The sequence below is a fragment of the Glandiceps talaboti genome, chromosome 21 (genome assembly GCF_964340395.1).
Source record: "Glandiceps talaboti chromosome 21, keGlaTala1.1, whole genome shotgun sequence".
Lineage (NCBI taxonomy): Eukaryota > Metazoa > Hemichordata > Enteropneusta > Spengelidae > Glandiceps > Glandiceps talaboti.
Window position 1 is genome coordinate 3,372,186 of NC_135569.1, and position 27,471 is coordinate 3,399,656.

Sequence of the window (27,471 nt, forward strand, 5' to 3'; positions counted from 1 at the left end):
ACCACTGCACATGTAATCCCTCCCTCCCCCCCCCCCCCCACCCCAACCCCATTTTTTGAAAATATGTATCTATGGTAGGACAGAAACATAACAAGATTATACAAAAAAATAGTAACAAAATAAAATAAAATAAACAAAAAACTTATAAATTATAATAAACTATTCCTGGGATATAGAAAATTGACAAGTGTATCTGAATATTTACCGCTGTCAACCAGTAGACTAGGTGTCTGTTTGGACAACATCCAATGAATTTACTTATAGAAGATTTGATATTTGACTGCATATCCCCTTCAAATTTACCCTGTGAAAAAATAAGTTTGACTTTGTATCCACCCCCTGACAATGTATGCTCAGCGGAATAAATGTTTGATCATAGACATCTCTCCAATGTCTATGGTTTGACAGTGTATTCCCCTGACATCAACCCCCAGTGAAGTAGGTGTTTGACTGTGTATCCCACCTGACAAGTTACTTTCCGCGGAATAAATGATTGACAGTGTATCCCCCTGGAAATTTACTTCTTCTAAAAAAGAATGTTTTGAAAACCTGTTATGTAAATGAGTCTTACAAAGAAAATTTGCATGTTAGACTTTTTTGAGAGAATGGCAACTACTTGATCATTACTTTGACGTCCAGTTATTTGTTGGTCCTCTACGACTTGATTTTTTTTCCTGCATTTTTAATTTTCAATTTTCTAGTCATTACATTATTAAATAATCTTAAGAAATTGATTTAAATTTCATCAAAATGTTGAACAAAAAAGAGTTGTTAATGCTGATGCATGCCTTTTATGATACATAAAAACTTTCCTTTTTCATAAAACTATCATTTAATGATGCACTTGATATTTCTTTGCAATTACAGTGTTTTGCATTCCTTTCGGTTTGTAAGGGTTTACTGTATCAGTATATATGTATGGATATTGTGGGTTAGCAAGGAATGAGATGTATAAAAAATGCATGTGTTCCATCTACAAGATAAATACATTGAAACCCCCCCCCCCCCCCCCCCCCCCCCCCGGCCGAGTAATTTGAAATGTTGTTCTAAATCAAAAGAATGGTTCTATATGTAATCATTATGGTTGATAAGTTAACAATAATCCAACAGACTTGGTTTGAAAACCCAGCCTTTAAAGCTGCACTAGCTGCAACTGAAACATTTTTCGATATAATGACTTACTTGTAATATTGTACAACGTGAACAGTATTGAATCACCTGTGGGTAAACATATTTGTGTAGCTGTAGACATGTAATATGGTACAATGAATCTAATCAAATTGATTTTTGCGTCCGCACCCAAAAACAGCGCCCCCAATGTAATCATGATTTTGACCTGTTACTGTACTACTTATGAATGAAATCAACCTCTACTTAGTATGCACAATGTCTAATTAGTATGCACAATGTCTAATTAGTATGCACAATGTCTAATTAGTATGCACTAATGTCTAATCAGTATGCACAATGTCTAATTAGTATGCACAATGTCTAATTAGTATGCACAGTGTCTAATTAGTATGCACAATGTCTAATTAGTATGCACAATGTCTAATTATTGGTATTTTAACAATTTTCAGTAAACATATTATGGTTGCATTGGTGATTGAAAAAGATACAGTTACTCTGCAGTTACAGCTAGTACACCTTAACAATAGATTGTGTAGTGGACACTACTACTATCCTAATAGGCTGATTATACAAATGAATTGATTCAATACCGTGAATACCATGACACCTGTCACAATTAGCTACTGATAAATGAAATCACTAAATCTACAGCATCTATCCATTTCTCATCAAAATTCCAAAAATATACATCTGTGTGTGTTTTATCTTGTTATGGTGGTCTTATATTCCTTCTGATGTGTTCCACATCACTGTTGTAGCAGTTTTCACCATGTATATCTCTCACTTTAGTGGGGGATTGGAGGCCTTCTCTGGAGAAATGAAAACACAAACATTACATCAATAAACACTGTACCACATGAGTATTGTAGCAATTCTCACAAAGTCTTTCACTTTTATACTTGGGGATTGGAGGTCTTCTCTGGAGAAATGAAAACACAAACATTACGTCAATAAACATTCTAGTATTTATATTTGTATACAAGGTATCTGCGGATCAGCATTGAGTAATTTTCATCTCCACACTGACAGGAACATCCTAAAATCTTGCATTAACATCAACACTCTCAACTCTCACTCTAGTCCAATAACATGTAAGCTTATATTCATGTCCATCCAATCACATGTAAGCCTATATTGTTGTTCTTGTCCAATCAAATGAGCTGATATTCTTGTCCTAGTCCAATCACACATCAGCTTATATTCTTGACCAATCACATATCAGCTTATATTCTTGACCAATCACATATCAGCTTACATTCTTGACCAATCACATATCAGCTTATATTCTTGACCAATCACATATCAGCTTATATTCTTGACCAATCACATATCAGCTTATATTCTTGACCAATCACATATCAGCTTATATTCTTGACCAATCACATATCAGCTTATATTCTTGCCCAATCACATATCAAATTCTTGACAATTACATATTAGCTTATATTCTTGACCAATCACATATTACATTCTTAACCAATCACATGTCAGCATATATTCTTGACCAATCACATATTACATTCTTAACCAATCACATGTCAGCATATATTCTTGACCAATCACATATTACATTCTTAACCAATCACATGTCAGCATATATTCTTGACCAATCACATATTACATTCTTAACCAATCACATGTCAGCATATATTCTTGACCAATCACATATTACATTCTTAACCAATCACATGTCAGCATATATTCTTGACCAATCACATATTACATTCTTAACCAATCACATGTCAGCATATATCTTGACCAATCACATATTAGCATACCTGCATGAGTTTGTCAACATTCTCATACTGTTGTTCTGGAAGTGTCCTATTGAGACTTCGATTGGGTGTTGGTACTGGTTTGTTTGCTGCTGCAGTCTTTTCTCCACCTTCAGCTTCTACACTCTTAATATTTGTGTAGTCACGGCGACTATTCTGTTAATAAACGTACGATAATAAACAATCACACACAGTCTATGTTCATGGTTCCAAGAATTATTAGGACAGTAAAATGTAGTTACTTTGGAGACTAATGTGATTTTGAACATCTTCTATTAAAGCGGAGTGTCGGGTATAAAAGGCCCCCTACCTTCGCAGGGGTTATTGTGAAATTTGAATGCAGACTGTTAACAACGTCTTGATTCCTCTCTGAAAAGCCATGATAATAATTAGCAGCTAGTGATTTTCGTAATAAATTTGGTATGTGTAGACTTGTGAATGTCTGTTGAATGCGGGTGTGACCCTGATCAGGCAATGAGACATTAACGGTGAATAACTAAATCATTGCATGGTTTATAATGTATATTTATACTGTCCTATTGATGTATACCTTCCAGTGGGTATAGTGTGGTAAATTATCAACAACAACAACAACAACAACAACAACAACAACAACAACAACAACAACAACAACAATAACTTTTGTTTACTTACTTGTTCTGCTGCCAGTCGCTGTGAAAGTGTAGCAATGTGATGCATAACAGCCATGTAGACAAACTTATACTGTGGTTCTGTTTGTACCATACCAGAACGCTGTGATCGCACCATCTGAATGGATTTCTGAATGTCAATCTCGGCTTCAAATCCTTGGTGACAAAAAATATGCAGCATTTATTTGAATTTGATAAGGAAAACAAAACCCTTATCATAAAATAGAGTCACACAGAAAGCAACGTTTTTCGCTTAACATTTTTTCGTTTATTTGCCATGGAATGAATTTGTCACAGTATGCCATACATATACAGAAACTGATAAACTAGAGAAATTGCACAACACATCTGTATAGAATACAATTGAGAAAAACAGGGAAAAGCTAAAGTATAGCTTGTAAAATCTGTTTCCCACATACCAAATATAAGTATATATGTACTGCTACACTTCATGGTGGCCACATTTATTTTGTTTTCAGAAATTGTTGCATATCACTTAAAATTTCTTTGTTTAATTTCAAGTTGTTAAAATTGACAAAATTAAATTAACCTTTAAGTTGTCTGTTTTAACTCTTTTTAATTCCATTTTGACAATGATATATTTCTTGTTGCAGAATAATTTAGCTATTATCACTTACTAGCTGGTCAGTTCTATCATATTTTCAACTTCACAATTCTCAATTACAGACAAAATGAAATATTTTATTTCCGAACTTACCATTGTGTTTAATTTGGTTTAGTATAATATCAATCACTATAAATGTACCAGTCCTTCCAATACCAGCACTGTACAAGGAAAAACAGACTTAGATGAAATATTGAAAACAATGGTCTAAGACTTGTTACTAGTTCCAAGATGCATCGTATATCTCCACATATCATGCCATCTATTTTGTACACATGGGGTTAATAATAATCTTTTTTATTTATACTGGATAGACCTTTAAGTATATATTAAACACTTGTCTCCCAAGAAAGTCCAGTGAGGGTTAGGGCCATCCTTCTCTGTCATTTAGTCTTTGTTTTATAAAATCACTCATAATCAAAGAGGTCAACATGTCTTTTCATCATTTCACAATGAAAATGTTATTTCAAATGTAACAAAGACAAAACAAGACTAAACACAACACATAAGCAAGGTCACTCACGTAATTCATTTTTTGTACTGGAAAATAGACGACCATAGTATAGATACAACAATGGCAGATTAATAATCAGCAAGCTAACACAGACACAAACTGAAATTCTTTGTAATATGTTGATATAAGCTAACACAGACACAAACTGAAATTGTTTGTGATATGTTGATATAAGCTAACAGACACAAACTGACACTTTTTGTAATATGTTGACATAAGCTACCATCAGATACAGATGTAGTACACTCACAATAGGGTTGTATTTCTGATAGCAAAACTTTCTGCAGATATCTGGGATTTGATGCTAAGTTTCTCTAGACCTATTATGATCGTGACATGTGTCTGACAAAACTTGAGTTCATGGTATTGAACTAATCAGTAAATTGATTTGTATAAAGAGCCAAGATATAGCAGAGAAACAAGTGAAGACGGACATAAGACCATACTAACAGACAGTATCAAGTCCCCTCTTGTCTTACACTTGATGGGGATAAATAAACTTACCTACAATGTACAGCTGTGGGACCAGCGTCTGGAATACTACTTTGTTTTTGGTTGACGTTATGTAAGAAATTGAGTACACCACCAGGGTCTGCAGGTACACCATGGTCAGGCCAAACTTTGAAATGAAAGTGGAAAGTTGGCCGTGCTCCTTCAGTTGGCTACAATGATATATTGAGAATAATATGAAATACAAGACAAATAGATATCAAAGGTCATAGTACTATAGACAATAAAATAAAATATGGATTATTGTATGTTATAAAACACTTTGGTACATACTGGTGATGTCCTTTCATTTCTGATTTTCTCTTCTTTTGCAGCATTTACTGCAGCCAGTATAGTATCCTTATAATACAATACAATGCGATACAAAGCAGTAAAGTGCACTGCAGTAAAGTGTATTGCAATGTAGTGCAATGCAATGCAATGTCATACGAATACAGTGCAATAGCAACCCAACACAACACAACACAACACAACACAACACAACACAACACAACACAACACAACACAACACAACGCAACGCAACGCAACGCAACGCAACGCACCACAACACAACACAACACAACACAACACAACACAACACAATGCAACACAACACAACACAACACATCACAACACAACACATCATAACACAACACAACACAATGCAACACAACACAACACATCACAACACAACATATCATAACACAACACAACACAACACAACACATCATAACACAACACAACACAACACATCACATTACAACACAACACATCATAACACAACACAAGACAACACAACACAACACAACACATCATAACACATCATAACACAACACAACACAACACAACACAACACAACACAACACAACACAACACAACACAACACAACACAACACAACACAACACAACAAAACACAACACATCACATTACAACACAACACAATACACTGTTTTTGAAAAGTGTCTTGAATGTTAAATCCAGGGTATTTTGTTGGAATCAATTAAAATTGTGATACACCAAACAAATCATGCAATTCAGTAGTACTACTACAGTTTAAACAAATGAATGATAAGAATTACTTACAAAATCTTGGTGAGTAACTGACAATTCTCTCAAAGTATAGTCTGCTTGACTAGTTTCACTAATGTTAAGTACTGTTACTTTGCCATATTCCTTTTTGTCACCTTCATTTGGCCAGTAACGAGTGCATTTATTCTGAAAAAGTCAAGAATGATAAAATTTGGAATGTTACATTCTGTTCTTCAACTACATGTGTAACACTATATCTAATTAACATGTCTAATAATTATACTGTTAACACCATAAATAAAAAGTCGACGGTCTCAACAAAACTCAACTCAATTCCATTCAATTCTTTATTTACTTTGAGCAATTTCTGCTCATCAGTTACAGAACTAGACAAATAAAAAATCTAAACCTAAATCTAAATCTAAATCTCATCAGGATGCTGAAATCCAAGTTATATCATGCCAGCTTGTTTCAACAGTGTCTTCCATGACAGTCCATATTAGTACACCCCTGATGATGCTCACAAGACATATGAGAAAATTTGGGATTTGCTTTCGACTCTGTGAATACAAATTTTCATTTGATATTATGTCAAAGTCTCCAGGTACACTTAACAGTCTCTGCTACTAACTTTCACAGCTTGAAGCATACCAATAAAATACAATTAGGTAATACATTGAAAAAATACTTTTATTGAAGGAGCAAATTTTTTACCTTTCCTCTTTCAATTTCCTTGGTTGTCATGACAATGACCCTAGTATTTTCCTGCCACAGCATTTTCCAGAAGTCATTGACAGTCTGTGGTAAGCATCCCTGTGTGGCAATGTATCTTGGCTCTTCCTCCTGTACTTCAGCTTCAGGTTCAAACTAGAATAAAACAATTAACATACGATGATTGAATGGCATTTTCAGGACGTTTCAGAAGAACGAAATACTATGATCTTTTGTTTGTAGTAGTTCTGGACTCAATCTGATTAAAATCTGATGTTAGATAGGCTGGTTTTCCTGTATTTACCTTTATTCCATCGTTATTGCGTCTTTAACGATGGAATAAAGGTAAATACAGGAAAACCAGCCTATCTAACATCAGATTTTAATCAGATTGTTCTGGACTCAGAGATTAGATAATTTACAACTTTCAGTCAAATTGATTCAGTTGTTTTCAAGATATCATGTTCATAGACAGACAGACAGACAGACAGACAGACAGACAGACAGACAGACAGACAGACAGACACAGACAGACAGACAGACAGATAGACACAGACAGACAGACAGACAGACAGACAGACAGACAGACAGACAGACAGACAGACAGACAAACAGACAAAAGTATAACATAAAAAGGAACTGACCTGTTGTCTAATATAGTTGGCATTGATATAATCACTTATTGGGTTGTCAGGATCATCACTCTTCAGTTTAACTCTAGTGTGGTCAACTATATAAGAAATTCACGCATTATAGGTATGGTACATCATCTTTGTGCAAAGTTTGATTAATCATTATTCAAAGTTTGTATTCAATGGCATCATAGGTAAAAACATATTTTCATGAGGATTGTGGAGGTATGTGACATGAATATTTGCATGTAAGTTAGTCACCTTTGTGCTAGGTATGAAAGAAAACAGCTGGTGTAAGTTAGTCACCTTTGTACTAGGTATGAAAGAAAACAGCTGGTGTAAGTAAGTAAGTAAGTCACCTTTGTGCTAGGTCTGAAAAAAAACAGCTGGTGTAAGTTAGTCACCTTTGTACTAGGTATGAAAGAAAACAGCTGGTGTAAGTAAGCAAGTCACCTTTGTGCTAGGTCTGAAAGAAAACAGCTGGTGTAAGAAAGTAAGTCACCTTTGTGCTAGGTATGAAAAAAAAACAGCTGGTGTAAGTAAGTAAGTAAGTCACCTTTGTGCTAGGTATGAAAGAAAACAGCTGGTGTAAGTAAGTAAGTCACCTTTGTGCTAGGTTTGAAAGACATTAACTTTTGTATCTCAGGAAGTCACCTTTGTGCTATGTTCGCAAGAAATTAGCTTAATATGTATAATATGTCTGAGGTAAGGCTTGACATGAACAGATGCATGGAAGTCATTCCTACAGCACCTTCGAGCTATGACTATTGTTAGATGAAAACCATTCTAAGCCATGTGCAATGTAGATACTCAGAGCTGCCATGACAACACAGTCCTTTTGATCTTAATTTAGTTATTCAATGACAAAAAGACAGATAGTCCATGCCTTCTAGAGATAGTTGAAACGCAATCCAATCTGATAAATGCACTTTTGTGAAATAGGACACCTTTAGTAATCTATGATTCATGGGTTCAGTAATATACTTACATGGTAAAATGTTCTTGTAACGATTTTTAGGCTTATTTTCTGGTTTTGCTCCATCCTTCCTACTAAATAAATGTTTACACTCTTGTTGCTGTAATGCCTAGAAAATGATAAGACAAAATTATCAACAATTTCACTGTTGTGTTGTTTTTTTAGACTATGTCATGTATTATATAACACTAAGTTTTTACAGTTAATAAGGCAAAAAAAATAGTGTTTCCGACAACTCGACCAACCCTAGTTTAAGCCGACGACCCTAAACATTTTTTACATGTAAAAAGGTAAAATTATGACAATTTACTTCTATTTCCCTGTAGATTTTCTTGCCAAAGTATCTTTGGTTACTTTTTGTAAAATCACATTCCAGAGAGAAACGATGTCTTTTCAGCCTATAACAGCACAGTCTGCATATTGTATTTGTTTACTTCTGAATCATATAAGAGTAAATAATATAGGCCTTTCCAAAATTTGCCATGGTGGTGCTGTACTTCCTGTCTGCGTGTACCTTGGTCACACTCTACTTCCTGTCTGTGTGTACCTTGGGGTACACATGGTATAGTTTACTCGGTTAATCATAGAGCACTGCTCCTTTCCTCGATGTCTGAACAATATGAAATACATCCCTGACTTACACTTCTACAGAATACAAGGAACAAAGCAGCTTAAACTAGGGTCGATCATTTCTGTCTTGGCCTTAGCTTTGCAAAATAAAAGTAAAAGTTTTAAATCCTATTTTGAAGGAAACTGTCAAAAAAATTATGTTTGCAGCTTGCATCACTTTTTTGCACCTAACATTTCAGATTTGTTCATATAACAATAGAACAAAACAGAAAATCCTGCACTACCAAACCAGAGTGACTACACAGTTTTAAATTACTACCAAACCAGACGGTGACTACACAGTTTTAAATTACTACCGAACCAGAGTGACTACACAGTTTTAAATTACTACCAAACCAGAGTGACTACACAGTTTTAAATTACTACCAAACCAGAGTGACTACACAGTTTTAAATTACTACCAAACCAGAGTGACTACACAGTTTTAAATTACTACCAAACCAGAGTGACTACAGTTTTAAATTACTACCAAACCAGAGTGACTACACAGTTTTAAATTACTACCAAACCAGAGTGACTACACAGTTTTAAATTACTACCAAACCAGAGTGACTACACAGTTTTAAATTACTACCAAACCAGAGTGGCTCTAGAGTTTTAAATTACTACCAAACCAGAGTGACTCTAGAGTTTCAACTGGGTGGAATAATGTTTTTATAATTATGTCTCACAAAACATTTAACACTGATACTACGTTTATAAAATGATACATTTTATTTGATCTCACTGTGAACACAAATCAACATCACTGTCAGATGAAACAAGGAAGATTCCAAACACAAAACTGTGTGTTTGCAGTGAAATACATTAATATACATGCTTGCTATCAGTGCCTGTATTTTGTTTGTGTAATTTGTAGCAAAAAAAATGTGTCAGTTGTGAGAAAAACATCATGTCACCTAATTGAAACTTTAATATGGTCTCTCTGGATTAGTTTTACAAATATTACAACATTTCAAATAATTACCTCAAATTCTTCCCAGAATCCAGCTTTTCCGGCATTTGTGGTATTTGCATCATTGTCAGTCCCATTTGTTTTCGACAACTCCTTTACTCGATTATCAATACAAGATGCACTGATTCTGGTTGCATTGAATGGCTACAATAAATTACAGGCATAATATGAATATGCTGAAATGAATATAATCACATGTACATCACAAGTAAGTCACATGTCAGGAATAATATGACTATGCTGAAAAGAATATAATCACATGTACATCACATGAAAGTCATGTGTCAGGAATAATATGACTATGCTGAAAAGAATATAATCACATGTAAGTCACATGTCAGGAATAATATGAATATGTTGAAATGAATATAATCACATGTAAGTCACATGCAAGTCACATTTCAGGAATAATGTGAATATGCTGAAATGAATAAAATCACATGTAAGTCACAAGTAAGTCAAATATCAGGAATGTAAATATGCAGAAATGGCTATAATAATCACATGTACATCTCGTTTCATGTAAGTCACATGACTTAGGGAAGACTTTCCCAAAAATGAACTCTGGAACACCTCATGCAAATATGCCAAATTCAACCTAATGGTAGAGACTTGGGATGAGTAAGAACTTGCATTATGTGATCATAACACAATGAATCACGTTTGTCAGTGAACAAAAAACATTTCATCTCGACATGCACATCAGATAGCCATTGCTCTTTATTTCAATATGGTTTATTGCAAGTGTTTAGGCCTTATTATCGGCTAGAGGTAACTTATTAGATTCGGAAGACCATGATACTGAAGAAGAATCAGGTGAATCACTAATGGCGATTCTAAAGGACTAAGAGACGAAATAAGGAGTGTTCACAAAACTGTCGACGACATTCAAACTAAGCAGGAGAGATTGATTGAGGAGAACACACAGCTAAACAACAGAATTATACAACTTGAGCGAGAAGTGGTTGGTCTTCAATCGCAAACCTGTCGGAACAATTTAATATTTCGAGGAATAAAGGAAGAAGAAAGCAAAACGTGGGATGACTGCGAAAGAAAGTTACGAGAAGTGATAGGGAACCAGCTACATATCGTAGATGTAGACAATGAAAGTACAATCTCTATTGAGAGAGCACACAGACTGAACACTTCAAGAAAGAGAGGAGAAACCCGACCAATCATAGAAAATTTCAATCTTATAAGACACGTACGACAATACTACAAAAAGCAAGGTCAAGCTCAATAAAAAAAAATTTGAATTTGAGCATTAGTGAAGACTTTCCACCGGTGGTTCGTCGTGTGCGAAAGAAGCTTGTCCCATTTCTTATCAAGGCCAGAGAAGAAGGTAAAACATTGCTCTTTATGAAACATTTCAAGAGAATTAGCAAAGGTTATAGATAATTTGATATGTTCCAGTTAGATTGACGTACTGTCACAAAATGAAATCCTCTCTCAAGAAATAGAGGTGTTTCACAAATGTAAACATCTGATATTATCCCTGTCACTATCACATAGCACATGTAGTGGTGTCATACAAATGGAGGTGGGGAGAAACTGAGTTCAGAGCCTGGAGGTCAATTTCTCCTATATGACACCACTACCTGTACTATGTGATAGCTTCCATGTAAACTACGGTAACAGTAATACAGGTACTAGCTGCAAATTTCATCAAAAACTTTTTGCTGCTATATTTCACGACAACTTTCTTACGTTCTTAGCTGTCAAACTAAATCATTTTCCCTTACAACATAATAAAGAGTGTTAGTGTGTAAGGATTACCATAAGCCATTATGCATGTATACATACTAAATATTTCAGTTCTAAGGATTAAGAGAGTGATCGGTGAACACTTTGTATATTTAATATCTGATATCTGATACATTAGAAAGACTTATATCATAAATTATTCAAAAGTATTAAAGAAGATATTCATGGAATATCAAATCCTTCAGTAGTGCTCACTGTGCACAGAGCTATTTGTATTTCAATGTGTGTGCAATATCTGCTGTCAACACATCTATTGTAATGTTCTATAATGTTCTATGTATTTCAAAGTTTGGGTAACATCAACTGTACACACAGCTATGTATAATGTTCTATGTATTTCAAAGTTTGGATAACTTCAACTGTACACACAGCTATCTATAATGTTCTATGTATTTCAAAGTTTGGGTAACGTCAACTGTACACACAGCTATCTATAATGTTCTATATATTTCAAAGTTTGGTTACCTTCAACTGTACACACAGCTATCTATAATGTTCTATATATTTCAAAGTTTGGGTAACGTCAACTGTACACACAGCTATCTATAATGTTCTACGTATTTCAAAGTTTGGGTAACTTCAACTGTACACACAGCTATCTATAATGTTCTATATATTTCAAAGTTTGGGTAACGTCAACTGTACACACAGCTATCTATAATGTTCTATGTATTTCAAAGTTTGGGTAACGTCAACTGTACACACAGCTATCTATAATGTTCTATGTATTTCAAAGTTTGGTTACCTTCAACTGTACACACAGCTATCTATAATGTTCTACGTATTTCAAAGTTTGGGTAACGTCAACTGTACACACAGCTATCTATAATGTTCTATGTATTTCAAAGTTTGGGTAACGTCAACTGTACACACAGCTATCTATAATGTTCTATGTATTTCAAAGTTTGGGTAATGTCAACTGTACACACAGCTATCTATAATGTCCTATGTATTTCAAAGTTTGGTTAACATCAACTGTACACACAGCTATCTATAATGTTCTACGCATTTCAAAGTTTGGGTAATGTCAACTGTACACACAGCTATCTATAATGTTCTATGTATTTCAAAGTTTGGTTAACATCAACTGTACACACAGCTATCTATAATGTTCTATGTATTTCAAAGTTTGGTTAACATCAACTGTACACACAGCTATCTATAATGTTCTATGTATTTCAAAGTTTGGGTAACGTCAACTGTACACACAGCTATCTATAATGTTCTATGCATTTCAAAGTTTGGTTAACATCAACTGTACACACAGCTATCTATAATGTTCTATGTATTTCAAAGTTTGGTTAACATCAACTGTACACACAGCTATCTATAATGTTCTATGCATTTCAAAGTTTGGTTAACATCAACTGTACACACAGCTATCTATAATGTTCTATGTATTTCAAAGTTTGGTTAACATCAACTGTACACACAGCTATCTATAATGTTCTACGCATTTCAAAGTTTGGGTAATGTCAACTGTACACACAGCTATCTATAATGTTCTATGTATTTCAAAGTTTGGTTAACATCAACTGTACACACAGCTATCTATAATGTTCTATGCATTTCAAAGTTTGGTTAACATCAACTGTACACACAGCTATCTATAATGTTCTATGCATTTCAAAGTTTGGTTAACATCAACTGTACACACAGCTATCTATAATGTTCTATGTATTTCAAAGTTTGGTTAACATCAACTGTACACACAGCTATCTATAATGTTCTACGCATTTCAAAGTTTGGGTAACTTCAACTGTACACACAGCTATCTATAATGTTCTATGTATTTCAAAGTTTGGGTAATGTCAACTGTACACAAAGCTATCTATAATGTTCTACGCATTTCAAAGTTTGGGTAATGTCAACTGTACACACAGCTATCTATAATGTTCTACGCATTTCAAAGTTTGGGTAACTTCAACTGTACACACAGCTATCTATAATGTTCTACGCATTTCAAAGTTTGGGTAACTTCAACTGTACACACAGCTATCTATAATGTTCTATGTATTTCAAAGTTTGGGTAATGTCAACTGTACACACAGCTATCTATAATGTTCTACGCATTTCAAAGTTTGGGTAATGTCAACTGTACACACAGCTATCTATAATGTTCTACGCATTTCAAAGTTTGGGTAACTTCAACTGTACACACAGCTATTCATAATGTTCTATGTATTTCAAAGTTTGGATAACATCAACTGTACACACAGCTATCTATAATGTTCTATGTATTTCAAAGTTTGGATAACTTCAACTGTACACACAGCTATCTATAATGTTCTACGCATTTCAAAGTTTGGGTAACTTCAACTGTACATTCAAAGTCCTGTCATAAAACATTTTGGGGGTTTACTAAAGAGTCTTGCCAGTATCAACAGCCTAGGGAGTTCATTCAGAGACCTATTTTTGTGTTTACGAGTTTTTATGTTTTTGTTTAACTTTTGTTTTTATATTTAGTGCATGGATGCCCTGATTGTTCTCTCCTCTGGTGTGCCTGATACAAACAGTTAGAGCTCCATTCTGAAAGGTTCCCTTAGCATCACAGCAATAAACAAAGTTTTCTACATGTGTCACAATGACACAATCCTTTGTGAAACAGTGTGTGTCCCCTAGGAACTCTTAATTTTTGTATGACGTACCAAAGAACTACAAATTGTTCATGTAACCGATACAATTAAGACACCTAGAGTCCATTCAGACAGGTTCCCCTATCAGGGCCTGGCAATAATTACAAACCTACCCACTCAAAGCCTTTGATACAGTTTTCTCCATGCAATGACACACTAGCTCCTTTGTGAAACAGTGTGTGGCCAAAAGAACTCTAGATGTGTGTATTATCAAAGAACCACAATTGTTCTCTCTGGTGTAGTTGATACAAGATACTAATATATATAGATTGGCTTAGAATACCCTAGCATAACAGCAACACACACAAACCTACCAATTCATATCTTTTGATATATTACAGCTGTCTGTGGGCAATAATGCATAACTTTGTACAAACAGTGAATCCCCTTAGGAACTATGCACAGACTTTGTATGATCAAAGAAACATGACTGACCTTCTCTCTACTGTGGCATTTAAACTGAATGATTCATCATTGTTTATCGATGCTTACTGTAGTCATAAGTTTTTCGGTACAAGAAGAGAAAAAGACTGAAATGCATGATAGCAATTCTATATACATGTTGATGACTTTCTTTATATATTTATGATCAATAGCCTTCTTTTTAAGGTTTATCTTAGCTGAAGGTTTTCTGCAGAAAAAATTCAGTCCTGCTAACATACTACTTCATGAGTTGCTATATTTCTATAACTCAGCTGCTGTGAAAGGTGTCAACAACATTTTCCACTGAAATGTCTGGCCAACAGAATGTGTTATTCAATCACAAGTAGTGTCTAGTTTCTTCCTTGCACTGTTTGCAAAATTACATTATAAAGTTTGCCTGACACGTCCTAAATTGCTGTTCTGCCAAATGTTTCATGTGCAAAAATAGATTCATTTAGAGTATGCAAACACTCACTATAACATGCATGTAGTTAGAATCTATTCATTCACATAGGGCTCCCTAGCATCATGACAAGAAACACAAACCTACCAACTCTTTGATAGTACAATGTCCACCTACAAGCAATAACGCACACCTTTCTGCAAACAGTGTGTGACACAAGTGCCCCCTAGAAAAGTATCTACACAGTAGACTTGCTTTATGTGATTAAAAACAGACAGTTAAAATGAAATATAAGGCTAAAAAAGCTGATACAACTAAACTTTGTGGATGTTTAAGGCTAATAGCTGACAGAACTGGTGATGGAAACCTGATAGTTTCATTATACTCAGTACATAATATACTGAAAGCACTATGACCAACACAGGGGTTCCTTTATTTCATGTTGTATTTTGAAACTGACAAGTTTTGAACAAATCACATGCCATAAATGAAATTTCTACTCACAGATCAAGTCACACAAAATTTTGAGAGTGAATCTCCCATCTTCACTGATGGCTTGTATGCATTACAATGGGCTATTATCATACGTCTTGGACAAAAGCTGACAATGCTGATAAGACGTCAGTGAAAATTTGAGAAACTCTTCCAAAAACGTTTGACTTTGTGAGAACTTGACTACTTGACTCAAACTTGACTACTTCTACATTCCCACTGTGCACAGCACCTACATGTATGTAATTGTTTCTTTTGTATCAGAAGTTGTCTGAGGGCATTATATGTATTAAATGTCATATCACGAGTGAAACACCAATCCTACATCATTTTAGCTGTAATTCTAAGTGTCAAATTTGAATATAGTGTCCAACCATTGCCTGCAAGTCAACAACGTGATAGATATAACACATAAATATCTTGATGACCTTTACAATTTAGCAGTATGACGAGAAAAGATGGAGATTATCCCAAAGGCCATTTCCCACCCACTTGAAATATTCAATAGCTATCATCAGATTGCTATCTCTTGGTGCCGTTAGCTAAGATATCACTTAACCCGCTCTGTATGTTTTATCCCATTATGATCTGAACAGTCCAAGGAACATTTGCAATGAGTAACTTGCAATCCAGACTGAGCATGCTCAGACGCAAAGAACTATGGAATTATCTGTGGTTATCATTATACGTAATCTGGAGCTACTGATAAAATAAACTTCCCGCAATGGTCAGGGTAACTATGAATTGATTATCTGTGGTTACAAACAATGTAACATTATTGTTTACAATGCTAATTGATTAGTATTTATTATCACATTTCCCATGATGCAACATTCAACATGGTGGGTTCGCAAGTTCCCTATCAGTTGATAATCAGATATTGTTCCCCAATATATTTCTTTGCACAGCTGAGGAAAATACAATCAAGTAACCTGGGAGGGAGGGGGAACCATGGGAGGGGGAGGGGGACCTTGTCACTACTAGTACTCATCTAGCAACTCGTAGTGAGAAGTCCATAGGTAACGACAATTTTCCAGCTGAATGAAGTAGATATTGAGGAATAATATAACTATACGCCCTCAAACATAATTTATGAAAAATCAGAAAAAATAACAGAGATTTGGAACATTTTGACTCATATTTCAAACATCACTTCATTCTAATATGAGGCCCCCAAACTATGGAACTCTTTGCCACTTGACATTCACCAAGCATTCAGCCTGGATTGTTTCAAAACAAATCTGAAGACTTATTTGTTCACCAAAGCATATGGTGTGCTTTATTTAGCATTCAGTGTCTTTCATACATATTTTAGCTTTTTGCAATGTATTGACTTAGTCAAAGTTGTTTCACACTGATATGTCACAAGAAATAAATATTACCAACAAAAACCAGATGTTTAGTGTTTTTTAGTAATAATATCATAACAAGGCAAAGCCCAAAAGCTCATGCAGAGTAAATTCATTTGTGACTGGCTGTCTCACCATGATATTGTAAATAGCGCCCTCTGCATGGAGAATGCACGTAGTATATAGAACATGCATGCATAGTCATTGTGCCACAATACATCCTTGGGTAAAACCACCAAAAAAAATCACATAGTATATAGGACACACATGTGTATTAGTCATTGAGCCACTACGTGGCTGCTTCAAGGCCACTGTACGAGCTAATGTATGCGTCATTGAATTATTAGTTAGTATTACTGACTACATACCTGTTTTAAATTAACCACAGCTCCAGATGTTTCAACCATTGGGTTTTTCTTGTAATGTTCCACTAAGTCTGACAAACTATCAAACCTCTCTCCTCCTCCCACATCATATTTATTGTCCTGTAAAAAAACAAACACAAATTATAAAATACTAAAATTATAAAAAAACTACCCCATTCCATGGAATGGATCTTTGTAAGTATTGATTTCACTGAAGAAACTGACACACTGAAATCAAATAAATTTATTAAGACTATAGAGCCTTCTCTCAGTGTCTGAAAGTGGTATATAAATAACCAACAAGACGTGATATATAGATTTCTTATGGCAAGTCAGATTTACTGCTTTTTCTGAAGCTGATGAAAATATGAAAGATATATGGACTCCATAAAATTATTTGGTATTTGATATTGATATTTTCTTTAATTCTCTTACCTTTACTGTTTGGAAACTACAAAGTACAAAATGTTGTTATGAATGCAATGCTTTTTGTTGTTTCATTTTAATAGTGTGATTCTGACATCGTGATAACTGACAACCCTAAATAATGGACCCCAAGGCTTATCAAGGGTTAGTCTTGCTGCTAGATGTTCGGGCTTTCTTTCAATACCATAAGTGAATGAAGTTCGCAGTGAGGGCTTGCCCAAACAGTCTAGCAAATGTCATTTTCAGACCGGACATTCCATTGAGATTAACACATTGGTGGTTATTTTTACAAGCCCCTTCTTAAGATGAATATGCATGAAAAATTAGCTATTGTCCTCTGTTTGTGCTTGTCGCTAATGCGGTTCTCTGATTGGCAGTTATTTATATCCTGATGACATCTGCTAGACCTTGGATATTCCATCCTCGATAGCAATGTTCGGTCGTGTGTCGTATTGTATCGGAAGAACATCCGAGGTCTAGCAGATAGACTAATCAAGGGTCTACTACACTACTTACCTGTGACCTAATCATGATATGAGTTGCTCTGTCCTCACAACGCACTGATAAAACAAAGTCACCTGGTTTACTTTGACTCTCCCTCACCAAGTAACTACCAAATTTACCCTTCTCTGTTAATGATTTCTCAGCTTCTTTACCAGACATGTGTCCATGATACCATCTGTAATCAAAATAATCCAAATACTTATGATTATAGAATGGCATTCCAGGATATGGAATATTTTGAAAGCAGACTTGTCACTCATTGGGAAGATAAATACAAACTAGAAACCAATATTTCATATTACGATTAATTAAGTGTACATGCTTAACTTAGAATTATTCAGATCTGACACAGCTAGAGACCAAGTGAAAGCATATCAGAATGGAACTAGCTATGTAACCACCATTGATGTCTTTTCCTGCCAATCATACAGACCAAGGCCAAAACGCAATTGAAAGTTGTAAGTGGATTTTTCATGCAAACATTTCTGAAGGTTTATTCTCAGTGAAGTATTCACTGCTACTAGAAGGGTGAGTGGGTGGGTGGGAAACTCAAAATTGTCTCCTTTAATATGCTTGGAACCCTTGATTGAATGACTGCCTACAAACATGTACATTTCACAGTATACATCACATATACGTTATTTCCATTTAGCTCACAGCACTATCTGCCCTTTACATGACATTTCTTCGAGTCCCTTAATTTTACCTTTGGGAAGTTCATGAATATATGATTTAACATCTGGCAATATCATCAGTACATGAGTGGGCTTTGCATCTACACACTTACCGTTCAGTGGTTGGATCAGCAGAGTTCAAGGGGTGCTGTAATGGAATGATTTCTCCATTCTTTTCCTTCAACTGACCTCTGTTCTGAGTGTAATATTCAACCAATTCAGCTAAAGTAGCAAATTTCTCACCACCGTACAAGTCATAGTAGTCACCAGTATTTTGTATTTTAATGTGTGTCACATCTCCATTACGTCTGTAAAGTTATCATAAAAACAAATGTTAATAGCATTTTATATCCGCACTCTACTCAAAGAGCTTAACAATATGCCATATTGCAGTTACTGGTACTGAAGTTCCAGCAACTTCTCAGGTAAGCACCACAAGAGGGCGCACCAGATTTGCCAAAGTGAGGGCTAAAAAATTTTGTCATAGCAAATAGTTGTATGGTGGTGCATGAAGCAGTGAATGAAATGTGTAGGAGGAACTGTCTGTATTATGTATTCTTACAAAAAGAGCATTACAATAATGGTTAGACATGTTTTGATTACTGGTAGTCACTAATAAATAGTATTGTGGGCACAACATAGAGAATGTGTAGTAACTTAGTGTCTGCTGTCTTTATGTTACCATACTCATGTTAATCATTACCTAATATGGTAACCTCTCATGACTGTCAACCATTACCTTATATGGTTATCCCTGATGTCAACCCATTGCCTTATATGGTAATAATCCCTGATGTCAACATTACCTTATATGGTAATCCTATATGACTATGTGTCAATCATTACTTTATATGGTAACCTCTCATGACTGTCAACTATTACCTTATATGATTATCCCTGATGTCAACCCATTGCCTTACATGGTAAGCGCAGATGTTAACCATTACCTTATATGGTTATCACTGATGTCAACCATTACCTTATATGGCTATCCCTGATGTCAACCATTACCTCATATGGCTATCCCTGATGTCAACCATTACCTTATATGTTAATCCGAATGACTGTGTGTCAATTATTAACTTGTAACCTCTCATGACTGTCAACCATTACCTTATATGGCTATCCCTGATGTCAACCATTACCTTATATGGTTATCCCTGATGTCAACCATTACCTTTTATGGTAATCCCTGATTTCAACCATTACCTTATATGGTAATCATAATGACTATGTGTCAATCATTACTTTATAGGGCAACCTCTCATTACTGTCAACCATTACCTTATATGGTTATCCCTGATGTCAACCATTACATTATATGGTTATCCCTGATGTCAACCATTACCTTATATGGTAAGCCCTGATGTCAACCATTACCTTATATGGTTATCTCTGATGTCAACCATTACCTTATATGGTAATCTAATGGGGTTGTTCCCTGCACTCAGACTAGAGTTATTCATAAGTAAAAGTTGTCAAAAGTAAATATAATCAACCATTGGTAATGTAATCAAACTGTATCATAAATTCTTACACTAAGTCAAAATTAAACATGAATTTCTAAAATACAGAAATACAATTTCCTTGTGACCAGCATAAATGTCAAAACTTAAAAAAACAAGACATGGAAACAGAAGTCTTTTTAGTAAAAACAGAGAACTATTACTAATCTTTTAATTGCTATACTTACGGTTATTTTGACTTCTGCTTTTAGATTCCCCATAGAGGCAAATACCATAGTGAAAATTGCTAAACAGAATAAAGAACTTGCTTGATTTACCTGACAGACAAAGTAAAGTCTCCAGGGTTACTTTTACTAGGTCTAGCTAGGAAACTTCCATCGAAACCTCTCTCTATTAGTAATCTCTCTGCATCCAAGCCAGATATGTTGGGGTGAAACCACCTGAAGAAAACAAACAGTATACAAGGTAATGACTTTTGGCATGATATATTGACTGGACTTTTGCTGTAACATCAGTAAAGGAGGTTTTAATTATGTATAGCTTAGAGTTTCTTGAATCATGAGCCTAAAATGCCAGAATACTTTGCTATCATTTCTCGAATCATAGGCCTAAAATACCAGAATACTTTGATATGATTTCTGGAATCATAGACCTAAAATACCAGAATACTTTGCTATCATTTCTGGAATCATAGGCCTAAAATACCAGAATACTTTGCTATCATTTCTCGAATCATAGGCCTAAAATACCAGAATACTTTGCTATGATTTCTTGAATCATAGGCCTAAAATACCAGAATACTTTGCTATGATTTCTTGAATCATAGGCCTAAAATACCAGAATACTTTGCTATCATTTCTGGAATCATAGGCCTAAAATGCAAGAATACTTTGCTATGATTTCTTGAATCATAGGCCTAAAATACCAGAATACTTTGCTATCATTTCTTGAATCATAGGCCTAAAATGCAAGAATACTTTGCTATCATTTCTGGAATCATAGGCCTAAAATGCAAGAATACTTTGCTATGATTTCTTGAATCATAGGCCTAAAATACCAGAATACTTTGCTATCATTTCTTGAATCATAGGCCTAAAATGCAAGAATACTTTGCTATCATTTCTGGAATCATAGACCTAAAATACCAGAATACTTTGCTATCATTTCTTGAATCATAGGCCTAAAATGCAAGAATACTTTGCTATGATTTCTTGAATCATAGGCCTAAAATACCAGAATACTTTGCTATCATTTCTGGAATCATAGACCTAAAATACCAGAATACTTTGCTATGATTTCTGGAATCATAGGCCTAAAATACCAGAATACTTTGCTATGATTTCTTGAATCATAGACCTAATAAAATACCAGAATACTTTGCTATCATTTCTGGAATCGTAGGCCTAAAATACCAGAATACTTTGCTATCATTTCTGGAATCGTAGGCCTAAAATACCAGAATACTTTGCTATCATTTCTGGAATCATAGGCCTAAAATACCAGAATACTTTGCTATGATTTCTCATCTACTGTGAGTTTGTCAACACCATTGATATCAGCTTTCTCAAGGTGTTTTGCACAATACATCATGTTCTGGATATCTAAAAGACAAAATATTGTACAATTTGGCCACTGGGGGTGCTATTTATATAGTCGGTTTCTCATCATAACTTTGGATATTCTTTGTAAAATTCTCCTTGATCAGGCTTTTATGGTAAAGATAAATGCTATGTTTGTTGAATGCATAAGTTATGCATCATTCATTTTGAATGGTACATGTACATGTATGTATAAGGTTTATAGAAGGAGTAACAAACAATGTTATATGTATCAGAGCAAAAAAATAGTATCAGTTGTGTCATGGCAAGCAGATAATAATATGGTAGTTTAGAGTTTTAAATCTTTTTCCTAAAATCACGTTTGCTCCAAATCACACAAGTGTTTCAATCATTTGCATATGAACAACTTTCCAATGAGACACCCTAACTTAGTAAGAAATATCCCTACCAAATAACATGGCAATCGGTCCGGCAATTTTTGACTTTTAAGTTTAAGTTGGCTATACTACATACAGACAGACAGACAGACAGACAGACAGACAGACAGACAGACAGACAGACAGAGACAGACAGACAGACAGACAGACAGACAGACAGACAGACAGACAGACAGACACATTGCCATAGCTATGGCACTACTGAACCTCAGTTCACTTTAGCTAAAAAATACAACATTGAGATCAAAGTAGTGAAATTAATTAAAATTTAACATATATTATATGGCCTGCTTCTTATACTGTATGCCATGCAAATTGTATCCATGCCTAAAACTTCAGCCATCTGTCATTTCCCCATGAACAACTCTTCTTTGAAAATAGTTTTAAAATTGGTAACCAGAATATAGTGTGCTCATTACAGATGAACAGCCAAACTCTATTATCTATATAAGGAAACATGGAAAAGTGTTTACGTGAAGCTCACTCTCTGTCACACACGGAATGAGAAATAAATATATTTTATCAAATGTTTTTACTACAAAGGAAGCAAGGGTAATAATAGACAGGAAAGTATATGGTTACTTGAGATTAATCTTGTATTGAACAGAATAATTATCAGTACTTTCCAAACAGTCACAGTAGTTTCATTTTCCTGTTACATTATTTATAGACTTGGCTGATCAACAAAAAGTGGGTTGTGGGTGGTCACGCTGTAATACAACCCATGAATAAAAAGCTGTGTATTTGCTTCCTCATGGCAATCTGGAATGAGACAATGGTCATGCAAAGACATACGATGTAATTAATACTGGTAACTTTGTCTAAACATGAATATCACCATATCCAGGATCCAATAACACTGTTTACTATTTACAATACTTATATGTTACTCCCCAATATTTTTCTTGATTCAGCCAAGGAAAATATTAATGATCTATGGGGTATTTGTCACTATGAGTTGGTAGACTAGTAGTGACAATCATTAATAGGTCACGAGTATTTTCCAGTTGAATGAAGAAAAATATTGGTAATAACATAACTATACCAGCTTTAGTAATATCAAAGAAAACTCATGGAAAGTAATGGTAATTTGCCCCAAAAAGGAAATCGAAAATTGACCTGGGTTCGATCTTGCATGACATGGATATATATTTTGATAAAAGCAGAATTGAATACCATAGTTGTGACTAGTAACTCTGAAATAATCAAACAAAGAATGCAGTGATTGTTGGTGGATCAAACCATAAATAAAAGAGCCTACTAAATATTTCTGGAGTTTGAAAACATCTAGAATATTCACCTTAATGAACAAAGGTGTTGAATGGTCCATGGAAGATTTAATAAATATCGTACAAACAATCATTTTTGTGCAGTTAAAATACAATTCAACTTCAAGTATGACAAGTAAGTATTACCCCAAACCTCAAGGCTGTAGGTAATACGAGGAAGTATGAATGTACAAGAGTAATAAAACATGTTGCTGTAAAATACGCCTAAGTCTGTACAAAATTCCACATTTTTTCTCCTCCCATGAGTTTATTTATTTTATCAATGTGAGTAGACCAAGAAAGATGTTTGTCTAATAGAATTCCAACAAAAGAAACCACTTCTATAACCCTGATGTTTTTGCCAATTAAAACAATATCCCTGATACATTTAGTTTTTTTAGCGACACCTAATGATAATATAGTTTGTCTTGCCCCTATTTATAGACGGTTTATTTGCATCGCATCAGAGTTCAAATTCAATCTTGTTTAATTGAGAAGAAGCTTTGTTCAGATCAATGTACTCAGAAGCAGAATGAGAATGAAAAAAACATTAAAATCATCTGTGAAAAGCATGACCACAGAGAACACCACAAACACTCATGCAAACACTCTGAGTATGCTACACTAGCACTCACATGTCACGGGGTTCTATCAGATCGTTCACCAATATTTTTCTTTGTTACTTGAGTCTAACTCTAGACTAACAATAACAGAGACACAATACACACAGAAGGGTCATTTACCCAATCACATTGAAAAGGGACAAAGCATAGCTATTCTTTTACAGTGCAGTAAAAATAGGATTGTGCTGTAAAAATTACACATAGACTTGATTTTAATGAATTTAACTGTTTACTTTCAACTGATAATCAACTCTACTCCTACATTCCCACTGTGCACATCACCTCTAAATTGTTTCTTTTGCATTTGAAGTTGTTTGAGTTTGTGTAAACAAATTCGTGTCACATGAATGAAACACCAAGGCAACATCATTAATACTGTAATTGTTTTTTTTTGCATTTGAAGTTGTGTGTTTGTGTGTCACAGTGTGTGTGTGTGCGTGTGTGCATGTGTGTATGTATGTGTGTGTATGTGTGTGTGTGTGTGTGTGTGTGTGTGTGTGTGTGTGCATGTGTGTGTGTGTCTGTGTGTGTAAAAAACATTGTGTCTTATGAGTGAAACATCAAGGCATCATCATTTCTCCTGTAAGTACAAGCTAGGGAAGAAACTGTTTACCGTTACACTTGCAAGTAATGTATATGAGTTCCCACCCACTAGAAGTTAATCAATAATAAGAATTGACCCCATGTCTATATTAAGCCTTCCAGACTGACCTTTCACTTGATAGGTTCAGTGACCTTACATTGACAATTGTCATACTGTTCCTAAAGTCCCATCAAACTGACAAAAACTTACCAATGGTGTATTTATATTTGATTGTATCTTATCATGTCAGTTTATAGTGGCCATATGGATGAGGATTGGGTATTTAGTTTGGATTTTTAATTTATAAAACAATTTTATCATGGTTTCCTACTTGAAAAATAAATGTGAAACAACATAGACCAAGTCTGTGTTTGTAACTCAATAAATTGCAAAACAGTAACTACATAAAATGTTTGTTATTGTTATTGTAAGTACAATAATAAACGTTTTACACATTTGTTTAAGCTTTTTGCAATTTATTGAGTTAACTAAAACCCAATCCTCATCCATACGACCACTTTAAAGTAGCTATATGGATGAGAGTTTGTTATTTATTTTGAATGTTTTATTCATAAAACAGCTTTACTGTGTTTCCCTACTTTAAAAAAAAGAAAGAAAGTGAAACAAAATATCTATACCAAGTCCTTGTTTGTAACTCAATAAATTGCCAAAAATTAAAACAAAATGTGTAAAATGTTTGTTATTATACGTACAATAACAAACTTTTCAGACACTTTCTTGCTTTTTGCAATTTATTGAATTACAAACATGAACTTAATATGGTTTCACTTTATTTATTTAAGTATGAAATACAGTTAACTTGTTTTATGAATAAAAAAATCCAAAAAATAACCATTTGTCATTCATATGCCCACTTAATATTTAATGCAAATGTAAACATTAAGAAACAGTGTGATCAGACAAGCTGATGTATTATGGTACTTTTGCAGTAAAATGTCATTGTTTTGAATGGGTGTCCTTCAGCATACATACAAACTTTTGAAAGTGTAAAACTTGAATATGTCCTATTGGGTATAGGTATTCAAACCAATATGAAGGTTTGACAATGTCTAAACCACAAAACAATGTTATAATTGTGAAATTCTGCTGACATGGAAGTTTGGCAGTGATCATTTATATACACTTCACAGTTGAGTTGACTCTCGTAGTCGCACTCAAAAGTTCACGTTCACACGTACACAGTGTCCCGTACTTCCGTAAGTTGACAGGCACTGTTAAAGTTCGAATTAAAATAGATTTATCATAAAATACTAATAACATACATAAAATGGACTGTTTTAATGGTGAATTCTCCTAAGAATGTATAATCAGATACGGCGTTCTACCATAGTTCAAAGCTTGACAGCAGACATTATGGACAACGTCACACATTCAACTGACAAGGAAGTACACCACTCCTATGAGAGAAGGCAGTCTACTTCCTGTTAAGTCAGACTGCACACATAATGCTGAATTCTTTGAATCATTTAGCAATATAAAACATTTAACACCATGTATTTTGCATACATTCTGTCTGTACTAACCTTCTTGAACTCATTCTCGATATATCGAACGAATATTTTCTCCAAATCACGCTAATATTCTATGCAAAAGATTACCAGGTTTGTACACAGTCGTGCACTTTTCATCGCCTGCACGGAGCATGCACTTTAACCTGCTGACGTCACGGCAGCTCATCGCGCCACCAACGTTGAGTGTATATATTTTCATTACTTCGTCTTTAGCGTTGGCCGGAGTTAGATCTGGAACATGGAGGTTGTTTTGGGGGTTTTTTTTGCGGTTTTTTGTCTTTGTTTGTTTGTTTTATTACTTGAGATACTTTAACATAACAAAGATAGAATCAGATAAAACCTGCTGATAGATCACATATGAGACAAGAAGATTTGATTCAGTTTGATGGAGATCCAGTTCCGATCTAGCGCTGGATCTCAGATCGTTAGTAGTCTGAGTCTGGTTATATATGAGCTTCGATAGCGATACACATCGCCGTTTCGGACACGAAATGTTTTTGCAAACGTAACTAACTAAGCCTGGTCCCTTGTGGTCGTATTTGCGTTTGTCCTTCCATATTTGTGCGTCTTTCACAGATCTATTGCCCACAAAAGTTATCTAGTTGAGTCTTATTTTAATATTCGCAGTAGGCTTAATTAAAACGTTTACTTGGATAAACACAACACAACATTCTTCACAGTTATGTACTAACTTGTGCATTAATTTCACTAAGAATGTATTAACTTGTAATTCTACTCATTGAGTGTACATGCATGCAATGGCACAGAGCGCCCTCTGTCGATTGCGATAGACTTGATTTGCAATGTATTTTTCGATATTCGTAAATACCTAATAACGTCATTATTTC

At 34.6% G+C, this 27,471-nt stretch overlaps 1 protein-coding gene across 1 annotated transcript; it reads right to left on the bottom strand.

The window, feature by feature from the left end:
• Positions 1-1,037: 1,037 nt before the first annotated feature.
• LOC144451126 (tyrosine-protein phosphatase non-receptor type 11-like) lies at positions 1,038-26,745 on the bottom strand. Its single transcript, XM_078141898.1, has 15 exons — positions 26,636-26,745; positions 20,939-21,061; positions 19,269-19,463; positions 18,494-18,656; positions 17,555-17,671; positions 10,132-10,263; positions 8,547-8,643; positions 7,571-7,656; positions 6,930-7,082; positions 6,270-6,401; positions 5,200-5,357; positions 4,275-4,342; positions 3,561-3,712; positions 2,910-3,062; positions 1,038-1,940 (listed from the first exon to the last, which is right to left on the bottom strand). The coding sequence occupies exons 1-15, from the start codon at positions 26,647-26,649 to the stop codon at positions 1,917-1,919; spliced, it is 1,767 nt and encodes a 588-aa protein (XP_077998024.1). The 5' UTR covers positions 26,650-26,745; the 3' UTR covers positions 1,038-1,916.
• Between the last annotated feature and the right edge of the window lie 726 nt (positions 26,746-27,471).